The 17,789-nt window shown below is 36.5% G+C and overlaps 1 protein-coding gene across 1 annotated transcript; it reads left to right on the forward strand.

Annotated features, from left to right (window-relative positions):
- The first annotated feature begins 559 nt into the window (after window positions 1-559).
- Window positions 560-1,355, forward strand: Polr2J (DNA-directed RNA polymerase II subunit RPB11). The gene is made up of 4 exons (XM_073965977.1): window positions 560-703; window positions 783-872; window positions 932-1,106; window positions 1,172-1,355. Exons 1-4 carry the CDS (start codon window positions 651-653, stop codon window positions 1,205-1,207), a joined length of 354 nt encoding a protein of 117 aa, XP_073822078.1. The 5' UTR covers window positions 560-650; the 3' UTR covers window positions 1,208-1,355.
- Window positions 1,356-17,789: the final 16,434 nt, after the last annotated feature.

Consider the following 17,789-nt stretch of genomic DNA (forward strand, 5'->3'; position numbering starts at 1 on the left):
AGAGAAATTTTATCATTCGCAAACGAAATTCAGTACGTAGTTTATCTTCGGGAAAAATAAATTTGTTGTGTGTCTATTTCATATCCAAGCTATGGCAAACGTAAATTAACTGATGATGTAAATAAAGTCAAAATAACTGATGATGTACCGGAAGTGGGAAAATGTTTTGGACGAATCCAGCGTTACAATAGGTGTGTTCGTTTACTCAATAATTGGTACAAATTTGTACAAGTCCAGTAACTTCTTGTAAACGACTAAAGGCCTGCCTTAGTTTACATTTATGAAATTCACTCGATTTCAGTTGTCAGTTCCATTGCTTAAACGTCAAATGAAATCCAATGGATTTCAGACGTGTTTTTATGTGACGTATACGCAAAGGAATTGACAGTTGAAATGTTTGTATAAGATTTATTAAATCCAATGACACGTAGTATAAATGCGGTATTAAATCAGACAAGTCATCAAACATATCGTATGGTGCTTACGCCTATCCATACAACCCTGTTTTCGATATTGCGCACATACTCAATTAAACAACTGTGAATTGAAATATGTTTATATGTCAAAAGAACAACAACAAAGCGGCCATATTTTTGTCACGAAATTATTTCGCATTTTTGTCAACACTAGCAAGCAATAATTAGGAAAATATGAATGCTCCACCAACATTCGAATCCTTTTTACTTTACGAAGGAGAGAAAAAGTAAGTTTTTTTTGTCGACATTTCGTTATTGTATCTATTGTGTCATCATGTGCCAATAAACCGAATAATTGTAATTTAGAATAATAAAAGAATTGGACACGAAGGTAACAAATGCCGCCATATTCACTGTTAATAAAGAGGATCACACTCTTGGTAATTTGATTAGAAAGTGAGTTTGTCAGCTATTTTTAAGTTCCCGAACTTTTGATTAAATAATAAGCTTTGCAGTCAGTTGTTGAAAGATCCCAATGTATTGTTCGCCGGATATAAGGTACCCCATCCTTTGGAACACAAATTCGTTATTCGCATCCAAACCACGGCAGACTATTCACCGCACGAAGCCTTTATGAATGCAATAACAGATTTATTGGCCGAGCTTTCCTTGTTTGAGGAAAGATTTAAGGTAAGTTGTTTTAATTCGAAATTGTAATAGATATAATTTGATACCTTTTTGTTTATTCTCTACAGGATGCAATCAAAGAAAAGAAAGAAGGCGGAGATTAAATGAAACAAGCAAGCCTACCATATACTATTAGGACAGACCGGTATTTAGTTATAGAATTATGTAAATTACAAAAGCTTTCTGTATCAGTTTAAAATATACCATTACAAGATAACTTACACCAATAATAACTTACAACAAATACACTAATTCGATGTAGTTTCTACTTGATTTGTTGTTAAGTTCAAAGATATAAAATCGCAGACATTTATATGTAAAGGTTTCTAAAATGTCGGTTGTCAACGTCAATTTACTGCGGATTAGGGAACTACATTTTGGCTGACTTCCGTAACGTCATTTGCTTTGCTAATGTCTGTAAATGTCTTTAAAATCTTATTCCATATCTCTGAAATATAGAAGGGCTGACTTCCGTATCGTCAGTTGCTTTTTGTTGTTTAAACCTCTTCAAAATATTTCAGTTGCACACTCGAAAGCGAGCATTGCAATCCAAAATCACTGATGCGACACAGAATACCCACAAAATAAGTATCAGTAGTGCGATTCTGTAACTCCTTAACGACAGAATTAACGACGAATGTAGTTAACGATAATTTTCGGTGAGTGCTATTCTGTAACCAATTTTAACGATTTTTGTCGGTAAATTTTGTCGTTAATTACCGAAAATTATTGTTAAGTTAACAACCAAAAAAAGTAGTAGTTAAGTCTTAACGACAGTACATTATTACAATATTTCGCTGATTTCTTTTAACAACGTTTTTATATGAGCATATGTTATGTTATTGAGAAAAATCTTCTTAATGCATTTACATAAGTGTTTACTGTGTAGAATAACATGGGACAGCTTCCCCACTAATGTGCTTTCGACAGCGCCGATTTTATTGAAACTGCATAAAGATCATCAAAGAGGGCTTGTAGATCTTCGATTAACTCATAACTTTCCTTTAGAACACCTTTATGTAGCATCAATTTAATCCGCGCTGACGAAGGCGCAACATTGGCGAAGCTGCCCCATGCTACTACCCTACGTATGAAGACTGCGCTAACCTTTGTTTTACATATTAAAGAGAAAAAACGTTAGCTAATGCTTCAAAAGAACTCAAGTGTGGTACTGCTATGTAAGACCTATACCAATGTCCTTAACTCTATCTTTCTAGGAGGCACGTGACGTGAATAAAATAGTACGTGACACGTGAATAGTATTACTATTACCTACTTTGTTTTGTGATAATATCATAAATTTAATTTTCGGTGAGTGCTATTCTGTAACCAATTTTAACGATTTTTGTCGGTAAAATTTGTCGTTAATTACCGAAAATTATTGTTAAGTTAACAACCAAAAGTAGTCGTTAAGTCTTAACGACAGTACACGATTGTAATATTTAGCCGATTTCTCTTAACAAAGGCGTTTTTATTTAAACATATGTTATGTTAATAAGAAGGGTATACAAGATAAATTCCGCCTTATTAAGAAAAAATCTTCTTAAGTCATTAACATAAGGGTTAACATGGGCAGCTCCGCCACTGTTGCTCTTTCGCCAGCGACGATTTTATTGAAGCTACATAATCTTTATCTTTATTAAAGATCGTCAAGGGAAATTTTTAGGTCTTCGACGGTCTTGGACGGTCTTTATGTAGCATCAATCAAATCGGTACTGCCGATGCCGATTTTACAATACATATCAAGGCTACGCTAATATTTGTCTTTATTTTTAAAGAGGGAAAATGTTAGCTAAACAATGCGCTTAACACAATCTTTCTAGGAGGCTTTCGTTGGCTTTAATGCCGTATTGAGGCCAAAAAGTGTATAGTGTTCTTATAACCTACTTTGTTCTGTGGTAATCTTATAGATTTAAACTCAACATCACTAACAATAAATTCGGATTTCCGAACTTTTCATACTCTCCACTATGAGAAATTCTGTTTAAAGTGGGCGTGAGATGAAGATCTGAATATACATATAAACTCAAATGACGGTAACGTGAATCCACGAAAATCACTGAAGGGACAGGCTTAAGTCATTTTATATTTTAAACCTCAATCTTCATCTAGTTCTTCTTTTTATTGCGCTATTCAGAATTTGCTTTCAAAGCGCCACAATCCAAAATATGACCCTACCTTTGTAAATAAAAAATCAAATAAAACAGCGCTTTAAATACATACATAGAGGATTCTACATTTATATTTTTTACATCACACACACATGACCTTTTGAGAAACGATTCTGATTACAACACTGTACAACACATAAAAAAATTACAAGATAATTCGGCCAGATAATGAAAGAGGACCGAAAAAAAGAAGACACGTGTATCGGCGTTTTGAAAGTTTACGTCGGGAAGTAACCTAAATAGGCGTGGTAAGTTTCGCCCATTTCTACAGGTTTTGAAATATTCGACATCAGATTCCTTGGAATCCATGCATTTTAGGTATAAAGTGTCTTTGCCAATATTACTGACAACAATACGGGGTATCTTTTTGTGGAAAAAATTAACCCTCATGCGAGTCACTAGAGGGGTCTTTTTGGTCCCTTTTTCAAAAACGTTTAAAAACTCCTTTGAAATGTGATCGTATCAGATCAAAATATTCTACAAAATTATTTGTCATAAAATTTTACTATAGGTCCCCGAATACACCAAAACTCTAAATCGTACCTAAACGCCAGGAATCTGCCAAAAGTAAAATCACGTTTTAGGGTTAATGTTGTACTTTATCTGAGTTTATTAAGTTTTGTCCCACAAAACTTCATTCTAGATAGAAGACGTCAAAGACAAAAATAATCTCCATCAAATTTCAATATAAGTCGCCGAATAAATGAAATATGTATTTGCAATGTATATCAAGAAAATATATACATCAAGTTTGCCAACAAAACACCCAAATATTTTTTGAATAAATTTGTTTTGTTCTTTTTTCGAGTTGATGCATGAAAGTAACATGAAATTTAGTTCTAGACGAAAGGTGTTAAAAGAAGGAATATTCTACACAAAATTCCATTGTAAGTCCCAGAACAAACTATGTATCTAATTAAAATACTTTGTTAAGAAAATGACGTTACAAAATTAGATATTATAGGTAAAAATTATTTGTTAAACTTTTAGACTCTTAATTAAAATTTACTCCATACTGAGTCAAAATCTCCTAAAATACCTCACTTTTTGGGGGTTGTGTCAAAAGAAGAAATGTTCCAAACAAGGCCTACAGAAGGTCGGCCATTCAGAGTACTGTTAACAACATTTGACAACAAACATAATGGATTTTACATTATTGTGATTTTAGTTTCTTAGTATTTTAAATCACGATAATGTTTTTGACATCAAACATAATAATCAGCTGGGCTTATTGGCCGACCTTATGTAGGCCTTGGTTCCAAATCAAATTTCATTATGAGTCTCTGAACAAAAGAAATTTGTAGCTATAATATTTAACGACTCCAAAAGCTTCCGCTTTTTATATATGATTTAGGACAATATTCTACCGTTTTTATTCACATTTTCGTTGTCTGCGGTCACAAAATATATTTTATTTATGTTTTTTGATAATAAATTCTTTCAGAAGATTATGTGTGCTCGATTCAAACTGTTTTTTGAAATATCTATGGTGAATATATATAGGGAAAATATTGATAACTCAGATCGGACTTTGAAAAATTTCGTATTTTAGTACTATAAACTAAAATAACGTCATCAGGATAAGTCATAGGTTCCTGATATTATATGTAAAAATGCGGGGATAGTCTACGGCTATTGTCCAGTGAATATATATCTGACATACGAGTCCTAACATCCATGATTTTGGCATGGTCCTAAATACTATAATGATGGTAGCTACTCCTGCTCTGATAAAATTGACTGAATTCGTATCGTATGTATACATACATCTATTAAACATATACTTATAATAAATCTTCTTTCACTGCAACACAGACGGTGTATACTTCCTGAGACTGCAGGCAAATTTTTTGGTCCACAAGACAAGTTCCAGTCCACTTAAAAACATAAATCGGAGATATTCTATATTTTGCGTTGTGGTCCCTTTACGTGGAGATTAATGCAAAATATTCTGGAAAAAACACCAAAATCTATGATATGTATGTACTGTTCATTTATATCCTAGAAGTACTTACATACAAACTTGACGTTGAATTTACCCTTGGAAAACGCATTATTAGGATACTTGCAAACACCCATTGTAGGCACATTACTTTCAAAATGAGATATGTTTTCTTCCGTACGCGTTTTGTCTTCTGTAGTTGCGAAGAAATAACGTTTTCAACTTAAAAATACAATAATAAATATTAAAATATTGTTACGAATGTAACTGATAGGTTTAAGTTAATTTAGTTTAATTTCCGTTAATTTATAAATTTGAATTGTAACGTAAAGTTTTTATTATGCAGTTACTTTATTTAAGCAACAACAACTACCATGTAGAACTCTCTTCATTATTCTAGTTGCTACTTTACCTTTTATTAATGTGTTTTTGTTTGTTTTGCCATAATCATGTAACTATCGTTTAGTTGTCATTTCTTATTTTTTGCATTTGTTTGTTGTTGTAATTGCGTCATTACTGCGCTTGTCTACTTGTATGTATGTACCCAGTAAACAATTGTTGCCGAGCGCTCTGATATTAGATTCTTTTAAGAGGTTTTCCAAAGTTTGTTCAGAAAATGTACGGAATTCTCAAAATTTCCCTCAGAAATTGAAGTGATCTTCAGCAAGATTTCGTTTAAGAATTTCTGCACACTTTCGTGCGCTTGTTTTCGAAAATGTTGCGAGTAATCTGCACATACTCTAATGGGAAATTTTGATTCGTTTCTCTCTCTCTCTCTCTCTCGGGAACAAAATTGCCGAACATTCGTCGAGAGTTGATTTAAAGAAAAGGGAGAGATTTTTTGTGTGTTCACGATATTGCTTGTTTTTTAGTTATTTTACAGCTGTTAAGTGAATAAGACGTAACGGAACAAGTTATTTTGTGATGAAATTGGTACAGGTTTTACAATAAATGAAACTTTGGAAAACCTCTTAAAAGAATCTAATATCAGAGCGCTCGGCAACAATTGTTTACTGGGTATTTTAAATAAAGTTCAATTTAATCGATGAGAAATTCGAATCGTATTCTAATAAACATTGAGAATTTTGGGAGAAAATATTCAGAACATCTAATAAAACGTCGGAATAGTTTCCGATATACGGAGAAAATATCTAGAATTTTTTTAGAATTTGTTCCGAAAATTTTCAGAATCTCGAAACAAATCTCCGAAAAGAATTATTTTTTCTTCCGATTTTCGAATATTTCTTCAGAGTGTTATCAGAAAATCTTTCGAATTCTAAACGAATTCGTGTAGAAACTAGAATGTTCTTTCCGAATTTCCCTCGACAAAACGTTCCGAATTCTGCGAACCGCTTCACACAAATTCGGACCTGTTTTGCATGCGATTACGGCATCAGAAATGGAAACTTGTGCAGAAAATACATCTGAATTCGGTACGATCTCGGCAAAAATTGTTGGCTGGGTAAGTATGGTTGTTCGCTTAGTGCGAATGTGCGTCTGTGTGTTCGCTGCACAGATTCGAGATGTTGCCAGATTTTGTGGATAATTCTAGACCAAGGAGTTTTGGTTATAAATAGCGGGAGGAGCGGCAACATTGAAGTAGTTGTGTTTTAAGCGTTGAACTGAACAGATCGGTTAAAGAATAGCTGCGTGCTAACTAGAGACTTGCTGTGTGCTTAGTAATTAAAGTCGGTTCCGAATAAGTGTAATAAAGTAAATAAAGCATTGTAGAAACGTAATCTAAAACGAACCCTGTTTTATTTGGTACAAATCGTATCGGGGAATAAAACAACGTCTACACGGAGATTAGTTAAATCTAATTCCGTAGCAATTGGTGTCAGGAAGTGAGATTACGATCATCCTACAATGAAGTTTAAGGATCTACGAGTGGAAGACTTGAAGAAGGAGCTAAGTAAGTTGGAGTTGTGTTCTACTGGCAACAAGGCCGAACTACAAAAACGCTTGTTGGAAGAGTTCGAGCGCCGTGGAATGAACATCGATGAATATGAGTTCGACGGTAAGGAGGAAGTCGAGTTACCGGCAAAGGGCGAATCCACTGTTGAGGAAGTTTCATCGGTAGCTGCCAGGGGTGACGATTTGAAATCAATGCTGGCTATGATGATGCTGGAAATTAAGAAAATAGAAGGTAGCTCCATGGAAATGAATAAGAAAAATGAAGAAACTTCCAGACTTATGGCGGAAATGAAATCTGACAACTGTAAGATGTTGGAAGAGATGTCCAGAAAGAGTGAAGAAAATTCCAGAAAATTGAAGGAAAGATTTGCCAAATTCGACGACAACTTAGAGGAAAAGTTAGAAGAGAACTCTAGAAAAATCGCTAAGGGCATGGAAGAGAAATTAGAGGTAAATTCTAGAACAATTAACGAGAAACTCGAGAACATCACGATGGTGATTGAAAAGAGAGTAGAAAACGTGGAGGTACAAATTAAAGAGTTGGATAAAAAGATTTTGTCTGTTGACGAGAAATTTCTGGCTCAAGATGAGAAGATTCTGGGCATAGAAAAGAAAATGTCGGAACTGGAAATTAAAGGCGGTCCAGTGAGAGCTATTCATAACACGATAAAAATCAAGCCTCCAGTGTTCGACGGCTCTACCTCTTTAAATGTGTTCAAATTACAGTTCGAGACATTGGCTGCTAGAGATTCTTGGAACGACAACGACAAGGCGGTATCACTCCTTATGGCATTGAAGGGTGATGCTGCTGACGTATTACAGAGTATTCCCGCCGCTTCTAGGAACAACTATGGAGATATAATGGCTGCTCTTGAACGTAAATACGGTAGTGAACACAAGCAAGAGATCTACCGAATGGAACTGAGGGGAAGAGTCCAGAAGCCAAATGAGACCTTACAAGACTTTGCGGCTGATATAGAGCGGTTGGCGCAGTTGGCATATCCAGGAGAGACACATCCATTGGTGGACCGCATAAAGATTGAGACATTTGCAAGTGGTATTCGTGATCCAGAGATAAAATTTGCGACGTATGCGGCACCGATAGGAACATTTGCAGAAACCGTGTCATTTGCCCTGGCCCAAGAAACCGCGAGGATGCTGGTGAAACCTAAAGCTTACAACGTGAGGAGGCTGCAAGTTGAGGACAACAATTCCCAGACCGTTGTCGATCCGCTAAAGGATGCACTAATGCGTGTGAAACGAGGGGCTGGTAAAACGAGAAAGACTTGCTACAACTGTCGTAAAGCTGGACACATTGCACGAGAATGCATATTGCAACGACCAAGGCTCAGATCCACCTCACCGCCTTCAAAAAGCGACGACCAACCGGTGGCCAAGAATCTGGAAAGAGAGACATCAGGTGAATCAAATAAAATGAATTCCGTCAATCACGAGGCGCCGCTAGCAGAGGATGAAAACGATGGTCCCACAATTTCTATAGCCATAGTCCAGCAGGAGAATCACAACTTAACGGTTAAAGGCTTCGTCAATGGTGTATTGCGTACCTTGACATTGGACACCGGTGCAACAAAGTCCATTATTAGACCGGATTTGGTAAAAGGGAAGATATTGCCGTTAAATGGAGTCAAGTTGCGGACGGCCACAGGCGAGACTACAACGGTGCATGGAAAGGCCTACCAAAGGCTGAGTATGGGTAGGAAATCGGTAAATTTCGATTTTATAGTGGCCGATATTGTGGACGAAGTTATACTTGGTGTAGACTTCATGATTGCCTTCGATATCAACCTGGACATAAAGCACCGTGTGATGACTTGGTCCAATGTGGAAATACCGATAAGTGTGGGCTACAACGAGAAAAGCAAACATCGCCCAAAGGCAGAATCCGGCGAGATCGCTGTCGATGTCCGTACGCTGAAGGTGGAAGCCGCCGACAAATGGAAAAAGCGAAGATGTACGTCGAGGAAAGGTCCATCGAAAAGCGGCCGTACAACAAGGAAGGACAAGCCCGATGAAGACCAGGTGGCACTTAGGAAGGTGACCACACAGAAAGAAGATATAACGTCAAGATTCCTGGAGAGAAAGCAACGTTGTCCAGAAGAGCAAAAGTCCAAAGCTGACGCAGTAGAGGGTACATCTAAATCAGTTGCCACCTCTACGGAACGAGAACTGCGTCTAGTCAAGAGGAGCAGGCTTAAGCGGGAGGCAGTGTTACCAATGCCCATACCACCGAGAGGGAACTGTGCCTATTCGGGACGAACAGGCTTAAGCGGGAGGCAATGTTACGAATGTAACTGATAGGTTTAAGTTAATTTAGTTTAATTTCCGTTAATTTATAAATTTGAATTGTAACGTAAAGTTTTTATTATGCAGTTACTTTATTTAAGCAACAACAACTACCATGTAGAACTTTCTTCATTATTCTAGTTGCTACTTTACCTTTTATTAATGTATTTTTGTTTGTTTTGCCATAATCATGTAACTATCGTTTAGTTGTCATTTCTTATTTCTTGCATTTGTTTGTTGTTGTAATTGCGTCATTACTGCGCTTGTCTACTTGTATGTATGTGAGTATGGTTGTTCGCTTAGTGCGAATGTGCGTCTGTGTGTTCGCTGCACAGATTCGAGATGTTGCCAGATTTTGTGGATAATTCTAGACCAAGGAGATTTTGGTTATAAATAGCGGGAGGAGCGGCAACATTGAAGTAGTTGTGTTTTAAGCGTTGAACTGAACAGATCGGTTAAAGAATAGCTGCGTGCTAACTAGAGACTTGCTGTGTGCTTAGTAATTAAAGTCGGTTCCGAATAAGTGTAATAAAGTAAATAAAGCATTGTAGAAACGTAATCTAAAACGAACCCTGTTTTATTTGGTACAAATCGTACTGGGGAATAAAACAACGTCTACACGGAGATTAGTTAAATCTAATTCCGTAAGAATATAATCTTGACAATTTGTCTTTCTATCGATATTCGTCGGTATGTGCTACCGATTTATACAATCGGCAACATAAGTTAAGCATGGCATACACTATCAAATTGGCATGTCCATCCGATGAACTCCTTCTGTACGTGTGTGCTTGATAAGTGTGTAGCAAAACATTCAATCAGCCTGCAATCTGCAACCGAAATCTTCAAATTTTCCTCTAAAAAACGAATGAACTTAAATTTGTTTTATTTCTTTCCAAACACAATGTTTTCTTTTTTAAAAATTTCTTTTTGACAATTTTGAAAATAAACCATATTCATCGGATTGATGGGGTTTCATTTTGAAAATCAAAACTATTTTGATTTTCCTCAATCCATAAAATACACACACACTTTCTCATATTTTAAAAAATTTACACATACTACTACAAATGTTGACATCGAATATTTTCGTTAACTAACGATGTCGGTTCGTTATTAAAAAAAGTTACAGAATCGCACTACAGGTACAAAACCGTTGTATTAAGCGGCCCATACACTATCAAATTGGCTTGTCCAACCGATGAACTCCTTCTGTACGTGGTGCTTAATAAGTGTGTAGCAAAGCATGCAATCAGCCTCTAATCTGCAACCGAAAACTTCAAATTTTCCTCAAAAAATGAATGAAACTAATACTTTTATTTCTTCACAAACACAATGTTCTGTTTTTTTTTTTCAAAATTTTGAAAGTAAAAAGCAAAACTTTTTTGATTTTCTTCGATCCATTAAATTCACACAAACATTCTCAAATTTTGAAAAATTTGCACATACTACACACATATATTGGCATCAAAATTTGATAAGGTATGGGCGCTTTGGGTAGATTTTGTATTTAAAATACTTTTACAATGCAAGAGCAATAATTGTAACCAGGGTTTAAAAGCCAGCATCTAACAATATTAGCATTAGCTGTACACTTCAACTGCAATAATGTAAGTGCTTTGAAAGTAACTTCAATTTTTTTCGAAAAAATTGAAGTTTCGACTATAATATTTATACATAACTGTCTGAAAGTTACTTGCATGTGTAATAGGCCGGGGCAATTTGAAAACCTTAATGCGCCCTTGGCGTTTCTGATTCCTGGGATTGAACTGAGCAAGAAAGTCTACTGGACCATATGTCTACGATGAAAATCGAGCCTCCCAATTTTGACTTTAATTTTTTTAACTACGTTTTTTTTACTCTTGGCATATAACAGCCAAACCATTGAGATTTTCGAGCCAACACAAAGGCAAAAATGTTGCCTTTGTTGCCAAGGCAGTAATTAAGAACTCTCTAATACATCGCAAAAGCATTGGAACGCTTTTTCAGACAGTTTTGGTTTTGATAAGGTGCAAACTTTTCGGAAAATGTCGATAAATGGCACTGTGCTACAAAAGTTGACCAGAAAAATATTCAAGCGTTCTGATGCAAAATTCCATCGTGTTGGGGATCCATAGAGAACGACAATGCCTTTAGTTTGTTTGGGTCACTTCGTTTTATTTTTTAATAACGGTAAAAGTAGTGAAAATCTGGGTTTCTTATATTTTCAAATTTAAACGGGCATATCTTATTGTTTCCACAACGGATTTCTTTTGATCCTTCTTCCTTTTGAAGGGGTGAATAATATCTTTTGAATAAGCTATTATTGTTTTAAATCGGTTAACAAATCGCTAAAAAATCTCAATGGTTTGGCTGTTATATGCCAAGATGTCAAAAAAAACGTAGATAAAAAAACTTAAAGTCAAAATCGGGAGGCTCGACTTTCATCGTAGACATATGGTCCAAAAGACTTTTTTGCTCAGTTTAATCCCAGGAATAAGAAACGCGAAGGGCCTATTAAGGTTTTTTTCCTTCCACACAAATCGCCCCCGGCCTAATGTGTAATCATTGGGCAACCCAAGGATTGAAGTTACTTTCAAAGCACTTACATTGATTACTGACAAGGAAATTTTGTCGGCAGTTGTAACGTGGTTTTGTCGTAGGCTTGGGTAGACTTAGTCATGTCCAGGGTCTCATAAGGGCCCACTAAACCTTACGGAAAAATAAGACGAGTAATTTCCCTTTCCATGGGGGTTAAATCGGATATTTATTGATGTAAAACTAATTTGTAATCTATTGATGTTTAAATACGATAAGAAGGAAAATTGGCTGGGGGATCGGCTACTTGGATTCAGTAAATGATTTGATGATGATCGGGAACTCGGTGATTCGCCCTTCGGTAGTAGGCGATCTGAAGATACACAGAAAAAAATAATAAAATAATAATTTCAGGAATAGTGTCCATAAAGTCTTGCCAAGGTTCAAATTTCTGCATTTCATGAACGCCTTTCATAAAGCAATAAAATACTGTTTTTTTCTGAGAGATTGAAAAAAAAAACAAATTTCGCGAGATGTTGTTGTTTTTGTTATTATTGACCAACCACCACACACCACCAACCAAACCAGAGACAAATTTTGTTACTTTTATTAATTCTTTTATTTTGTATTATTGTAACTAACTTTACGGTTTCTTCTAATAATTCTCACTGCAGTTGTTATCGTCTTGTGAACATAGCAGAACAATACGAACCATATGTACATACATACATGTTGAATATATCAGCACTAGATTGAGATATTAGATGTTGCCTTTATATTAAAGAAATTAAAAATTTGTAGATGCGAACTATACAGCCAAAAACTTTGTTTTTTTTCGACACCAAACGCACTGTAGTTGTTTGGTTTGTCAGTTAGCTAACAACAAAATTGTTGCGACCTACACTGGTAGGTATGTTGTTGTGGTGTGTATGGTGTGGTTTGTTGATATAGCCTCAATGTGTTGGTGAGACGATGTTGGGGGTTGTGCTGTGGTTTCTTGATACATTGCCAATACGATGGTGAGACGACGAGACCATTCAAAAGAAAACGAGAACAAAGTTGAGAGCATTTACCAAACAAGAGAGGAAATATGAGAGCAAATAGTGGAATATCGGGAAAAATAGGAAAGTGATTTTGCATTTCATGAAAATCTTACATGTTTTTGAAAAATAGTGGCTTTCGGATGGAAATAAGAAACTGCACATGTATCTTATGTGAGGTACCTGTACAGTATGAAAAAACTACATCACGAACGAAAATATGTAAAAATTCTTGAAATATTTTTTTCTGTGTAATCGGGAACTCGGTGATTCTCTGTTCGCTTGTAGGCGATTTGAAGATAATCGGAAATTCGATGATTCGCTGCTCGGTAGTAGGTGATTTGAAGATAATCGGGAACTCGTTGATTCGTGTTGTAGATGTTCAGCTACTCGGGGTTCGTGTGTGATTCGGTGTTCGGCCACTCGGTGATTCGTTGTTCGGCCAGTCGGTGATTTGGTGTTCAGGGTTCGGACATTCGGTGATTCGTGTAGTAGATGTGCGCCCACTCGGAGTTCGTATGTGTTCGGCCACTCGGTGATTCGATGTTAGGGGTTCGGCCACTCGGGGTTCGTATGTGTTCGGCCACTCGGTGTTTCAGTGTTGTAGGGGTTCGGTCACTCGGTGATTCAGCACTCGGTTCGGTTGTTCGGGTCGCGGTTAGCTAGTTTTAGTTCTAAATTAACCTCTACAGTACATATACTACGAGTAATGACTAGTGGAACAACACCCGAAGTTGGAGTGGAAAAACACCCGGAGGTGGAGTGCAACAACACCCGAAGGTGGAGTGGAACAACACCCGACGGTTCGTATGTCTTCGGCCACTCGGTGATTCAGGGTTCGGTCACTCGGTGATTCGTGTTGTAGATGTTCGGCTACTCGGGGTTCGGCCACTCGGTGATTCGTTGATCGGCCACTCGCAGTTCGTATGTGTTCGGCCACTCGGTGATTCAGTGTTAGGGGTTCGGCCACTCGGTGATTCGGTGTTGTAGGGGTTAAGCAACTCGGTGATTCGGTGTTGTAGGGGTTAAGCAACTCGGTGATTCAGAACTCGGTTCGGCTGTTCGGGTCGCGGTTAGTTCTAAATTAACCTCTAGAGTACACTACGAGTACTGACTAGTGGAACAACACCCGAAGGTGGAGTGCAACAACACCCGAATGTGAAGGGGAGCAACACCCGAAGGTGGAGTGGAACAACACCCGAAGGTGGAGTGGAACAGCACCCGAAGGTGGAGTGGAACAGCACCCGAAGGTGGAGTGGAACAGCACCCGATGATGGAGTGGAACAACACCCGAAGGTGGAGTGGAACAACACCCGGAGGTGGAGTGGAAAAACACCCGGAGGAGGAGTGGAACAACACCCGAAGTTGGAGTGAATGTATTAGCCAACGCGCAAAGGGTAGGGAAGTCAGCCTTTCTACAGTTAGTGTTTTTCAACATTTTTCCTCTGTACCAGAACCTGCAAGAATCTACTATATTATAAATTTTGCAGAAATTTGTAAAAATTTCTAAATAGTGGACTTGTAAGATCTAAAACAGAGCAAATTACTCTGGGAAAGGAAATGTAAATTTCCATAAATATACGTTCTGAAAGTTCCATAAATACCCATAATTACGTTCAAAATTGTTCTATACATAGTCGGCCTTCGGTCTTTCCTATGAATAAGATCAAATCTCGGCAACGCCAACACAATGACCTTCAAAGTTAAATAGGCGGCATTAATAAAGGAACCAAATAAAGATTTTTGATGCATTTTATAAGTATGTCATACAGTGTAAAACTAAGGCTATCTTCCGAAACGTCATTTGCTTTGAAAATGTGTTAGGCATTGTATTCCAAAACGACGCTGTTGTGCATTTAAGGGGTTGATTATGCATCGCCACTAAACTTGTATTATTGATGTCAACTTAACTGGGTTGTCGATAAACGTGTTATCGATCAGTGTTTTTTTTTTTAACTTGTGAACTGTATATTAATGCAAAAGGCACAATTCGCCAAAAAATAACTATTTTAAAATGATAAGTTCAGTGGAATTATTTTTTGATGATGAAGAAAATGTACAGGACATGACATCGATTAGAAAACATTTGAGGGACAAGTCGAATCCATTGGAATTGCCATCTGCACTGTAAGTTGAAGCTCATGTTGGAAAGATCTGTATAATCAGTAAACTATTTTGATAGAGGACAAATTGTGCTGTGATCGTTTCGAAGGAGGAAAAAAGACAAAACATTTTTATTCAAAAACGAAATTCCCTGGTGTTGTCGGCTGTATAGATGGAAACCATGTGCACTGAAAATAACTGGGGCCTAATTACGTGATTCGATTCGATCGAGTATTTGCTCGTGAAAAAGATTTCGACATGATAAAAAAGCGGCATGACGAGATTCGATCGAATGTTTCGAGAGTGACCCGTAATTGAACTATGAAAAACTACGTGTACTTTAAGGAATATTATGAAGGTAGATGTAAAAAAGGTGTTTGTTTGAAAGCAAGAACTAAAAAACAAAATTACGAATGAAAAATGTAAATATTTGACATTGTTGCAACAGATTGCTAATACATCTACCTTAATAATCCTCTCTCAAAATAAATGAGAGAGAGTTTGGTGGGTGTTTTGCATTAGCCTCTCTGAGAGAATATTTCCTTTGGTAAAAAGGGGCATGAAATGGTTGAAATGTACTTCACTTATAAAATAAATTTCTCAAAACGACTGCAAAGGACTTTTCCAATTTCTCTTGTTATATTGTGTAAAAAAATGCTGCCAATTATTTACTAACATCGTTTTTCTTCTATAAAACGACAACAAACAACAATTTTTACATTTTAAACAAAAATACAATAAGAAATCTTTAATTTTATTTGTTTACGATAGGCAATTTGGCCTCGAGAAATTACTCGCAAATTTATGCTCAATTACTCGATAACGAATGTTGTCATCCCAGCTTTGAGTACTCAGGTCGAAACAACTCGATATCGAATCACATAATTAGGCGGGCCTGGTTGCTGAAAAATAGCCGGCTCGTCAACTGATATTCGCAACTTTAGTTGATGGTTGCCATAAATAAAGTAATTTTGACAACTGACAACTCCACTCAACGATAATTGCTATCGATAACACTGTGATACAAAAGTGGACAAAATTTTTTTGCAGGATTTCTGATGCACAAATTCGGTTTTGTGGGAGTCCATAGAAGACGAAAATACCATTGGTTTCTTTGGGTCACTTCGGGTTTTGATTTTATAACGGTAAATGTAGTGAAAAATGGGCTTTCTTGGATTTTCAAATTTAAACGGACATTACTTCATTTTCCACAACCGATTTGCACACACTGTTTTTCGTTATAAAGGGGAGAGTAATGCCTTTCGAACAAGCCATAGATTTTTAAAATCGGTTAACAAATGGCTAAGTAATAGTGGTTTAAGTGTGACAAAAAACGCATTAAAAACAGTAAAATGTTTTTCCTTGTGCTCTAGGCTGCGTAAACGACACCTAACAGTACAATTATTTACTGTTAGCAAGTAGGAAATTTAGTTTGGCTTTCCAAAATGGGAAACACCAACGAAATCGGTTGAAAAATGAATGCGTTATGGCATTTTTTGTGTTTCAACTTTTTGGTTTTTTTTTTTCACTACATTTACCGTTATAAAATCAAAACCCGAAGTGACCCAAAGAAACCAAAGGTATTTTCGTCTTCTGTGGACTCCCACAAAACCGAATTTATGCATTAGAACCCCTGCAAATTTTCACTGTAGCACAGTGTAATCGACCCCTAAAACACGCAAAATAAGCAACAGGTAAAAAAACTGATGCATTAGGTAGATTTTGCAATCGTGTGCATTATAAATTTTACAAAGCATTTTGTGACGTTTCGGAGGAAGCCAATAAATTAGGCTATTGGCATATTATTATGTAAACAATGCATTTTATTGAAAAATACGCATTAAAATATCAACTCTTTATAGCACAGATAACAGTATTGACGCAATGCGGGGCTTGAATTTCCCTTGTCCATAAACCCATAAGTTAACCACAAATGTTCATTATGGGAGAAAGAACAAGAACAATATAACTTGCGGTAAATGTTGGTGCAACCATAAGCAGTATGTACTCAAGATTAAGCGATTAGTATCCGGCGAAGCAGGTGTGATTTCCAATGGCGTTCCTGCGACAAGATCATCAAGGACAAAACAATATCACAAATGACGTCAAATCCAAGAAAGCCAACGATTCCAACAATTAACCGGACGGACAAAGGAATGTTGTTGACATCCTATAAAGCAATATGTCGGTTTGTGGCAAATCGTGCGGCGACAGTATGGTATGTAAACGTTAGCGATACGTAGTGGAGGCAGTGTTGCCGAATTTGACGATTTATCGTCATTTTGACGATTTTTTGGCCCAAAATGGGAAAACGACGATTTGACGATTTTATGCCCCTGAAATGACGATTTTTCACATAAGCCAAAATTACATGAAATAAAACAGAATAACTATATTTTAACAAAAATTCAACGAAAGAATTTGAGGAAAATAATGTTGCAATCTCGATTTTATGACATTTTTTAATGTTTTTAGCAATTTTCAGCCAGATTGGCTATATTTAGGTATGTTTGAGATCTTTATTGTTTAATGATAACATAAAGACTAAATGTACAGAGTAAAAGAGTGTTGATGAGTGTTGTTCATGAGTGTTGAATATAAAAGTAATGCAAACTTCTATCAAACACATTAATTTTGCATTGGCGGATACAAACTTCAATAAGGTACATATCTGGAATACTGGTAGCTTGAGCTT

Source organism: Musca autumnalis, unplaced genomic scaffold, assembly GCF_047663935.1.
Source record: "Musca autumnalis isolate F117 unplaced genomic scaffold, ASM4766393v1 scaffold_2, whole genome shotgun sequence".
Classification (NCBI taxonomy): domain Eukaryota; kingdom Metazoa; phylum Arthropoda; class Insecta; order Diptera; family Muscidae; genus Musca; species Musca autumnalis.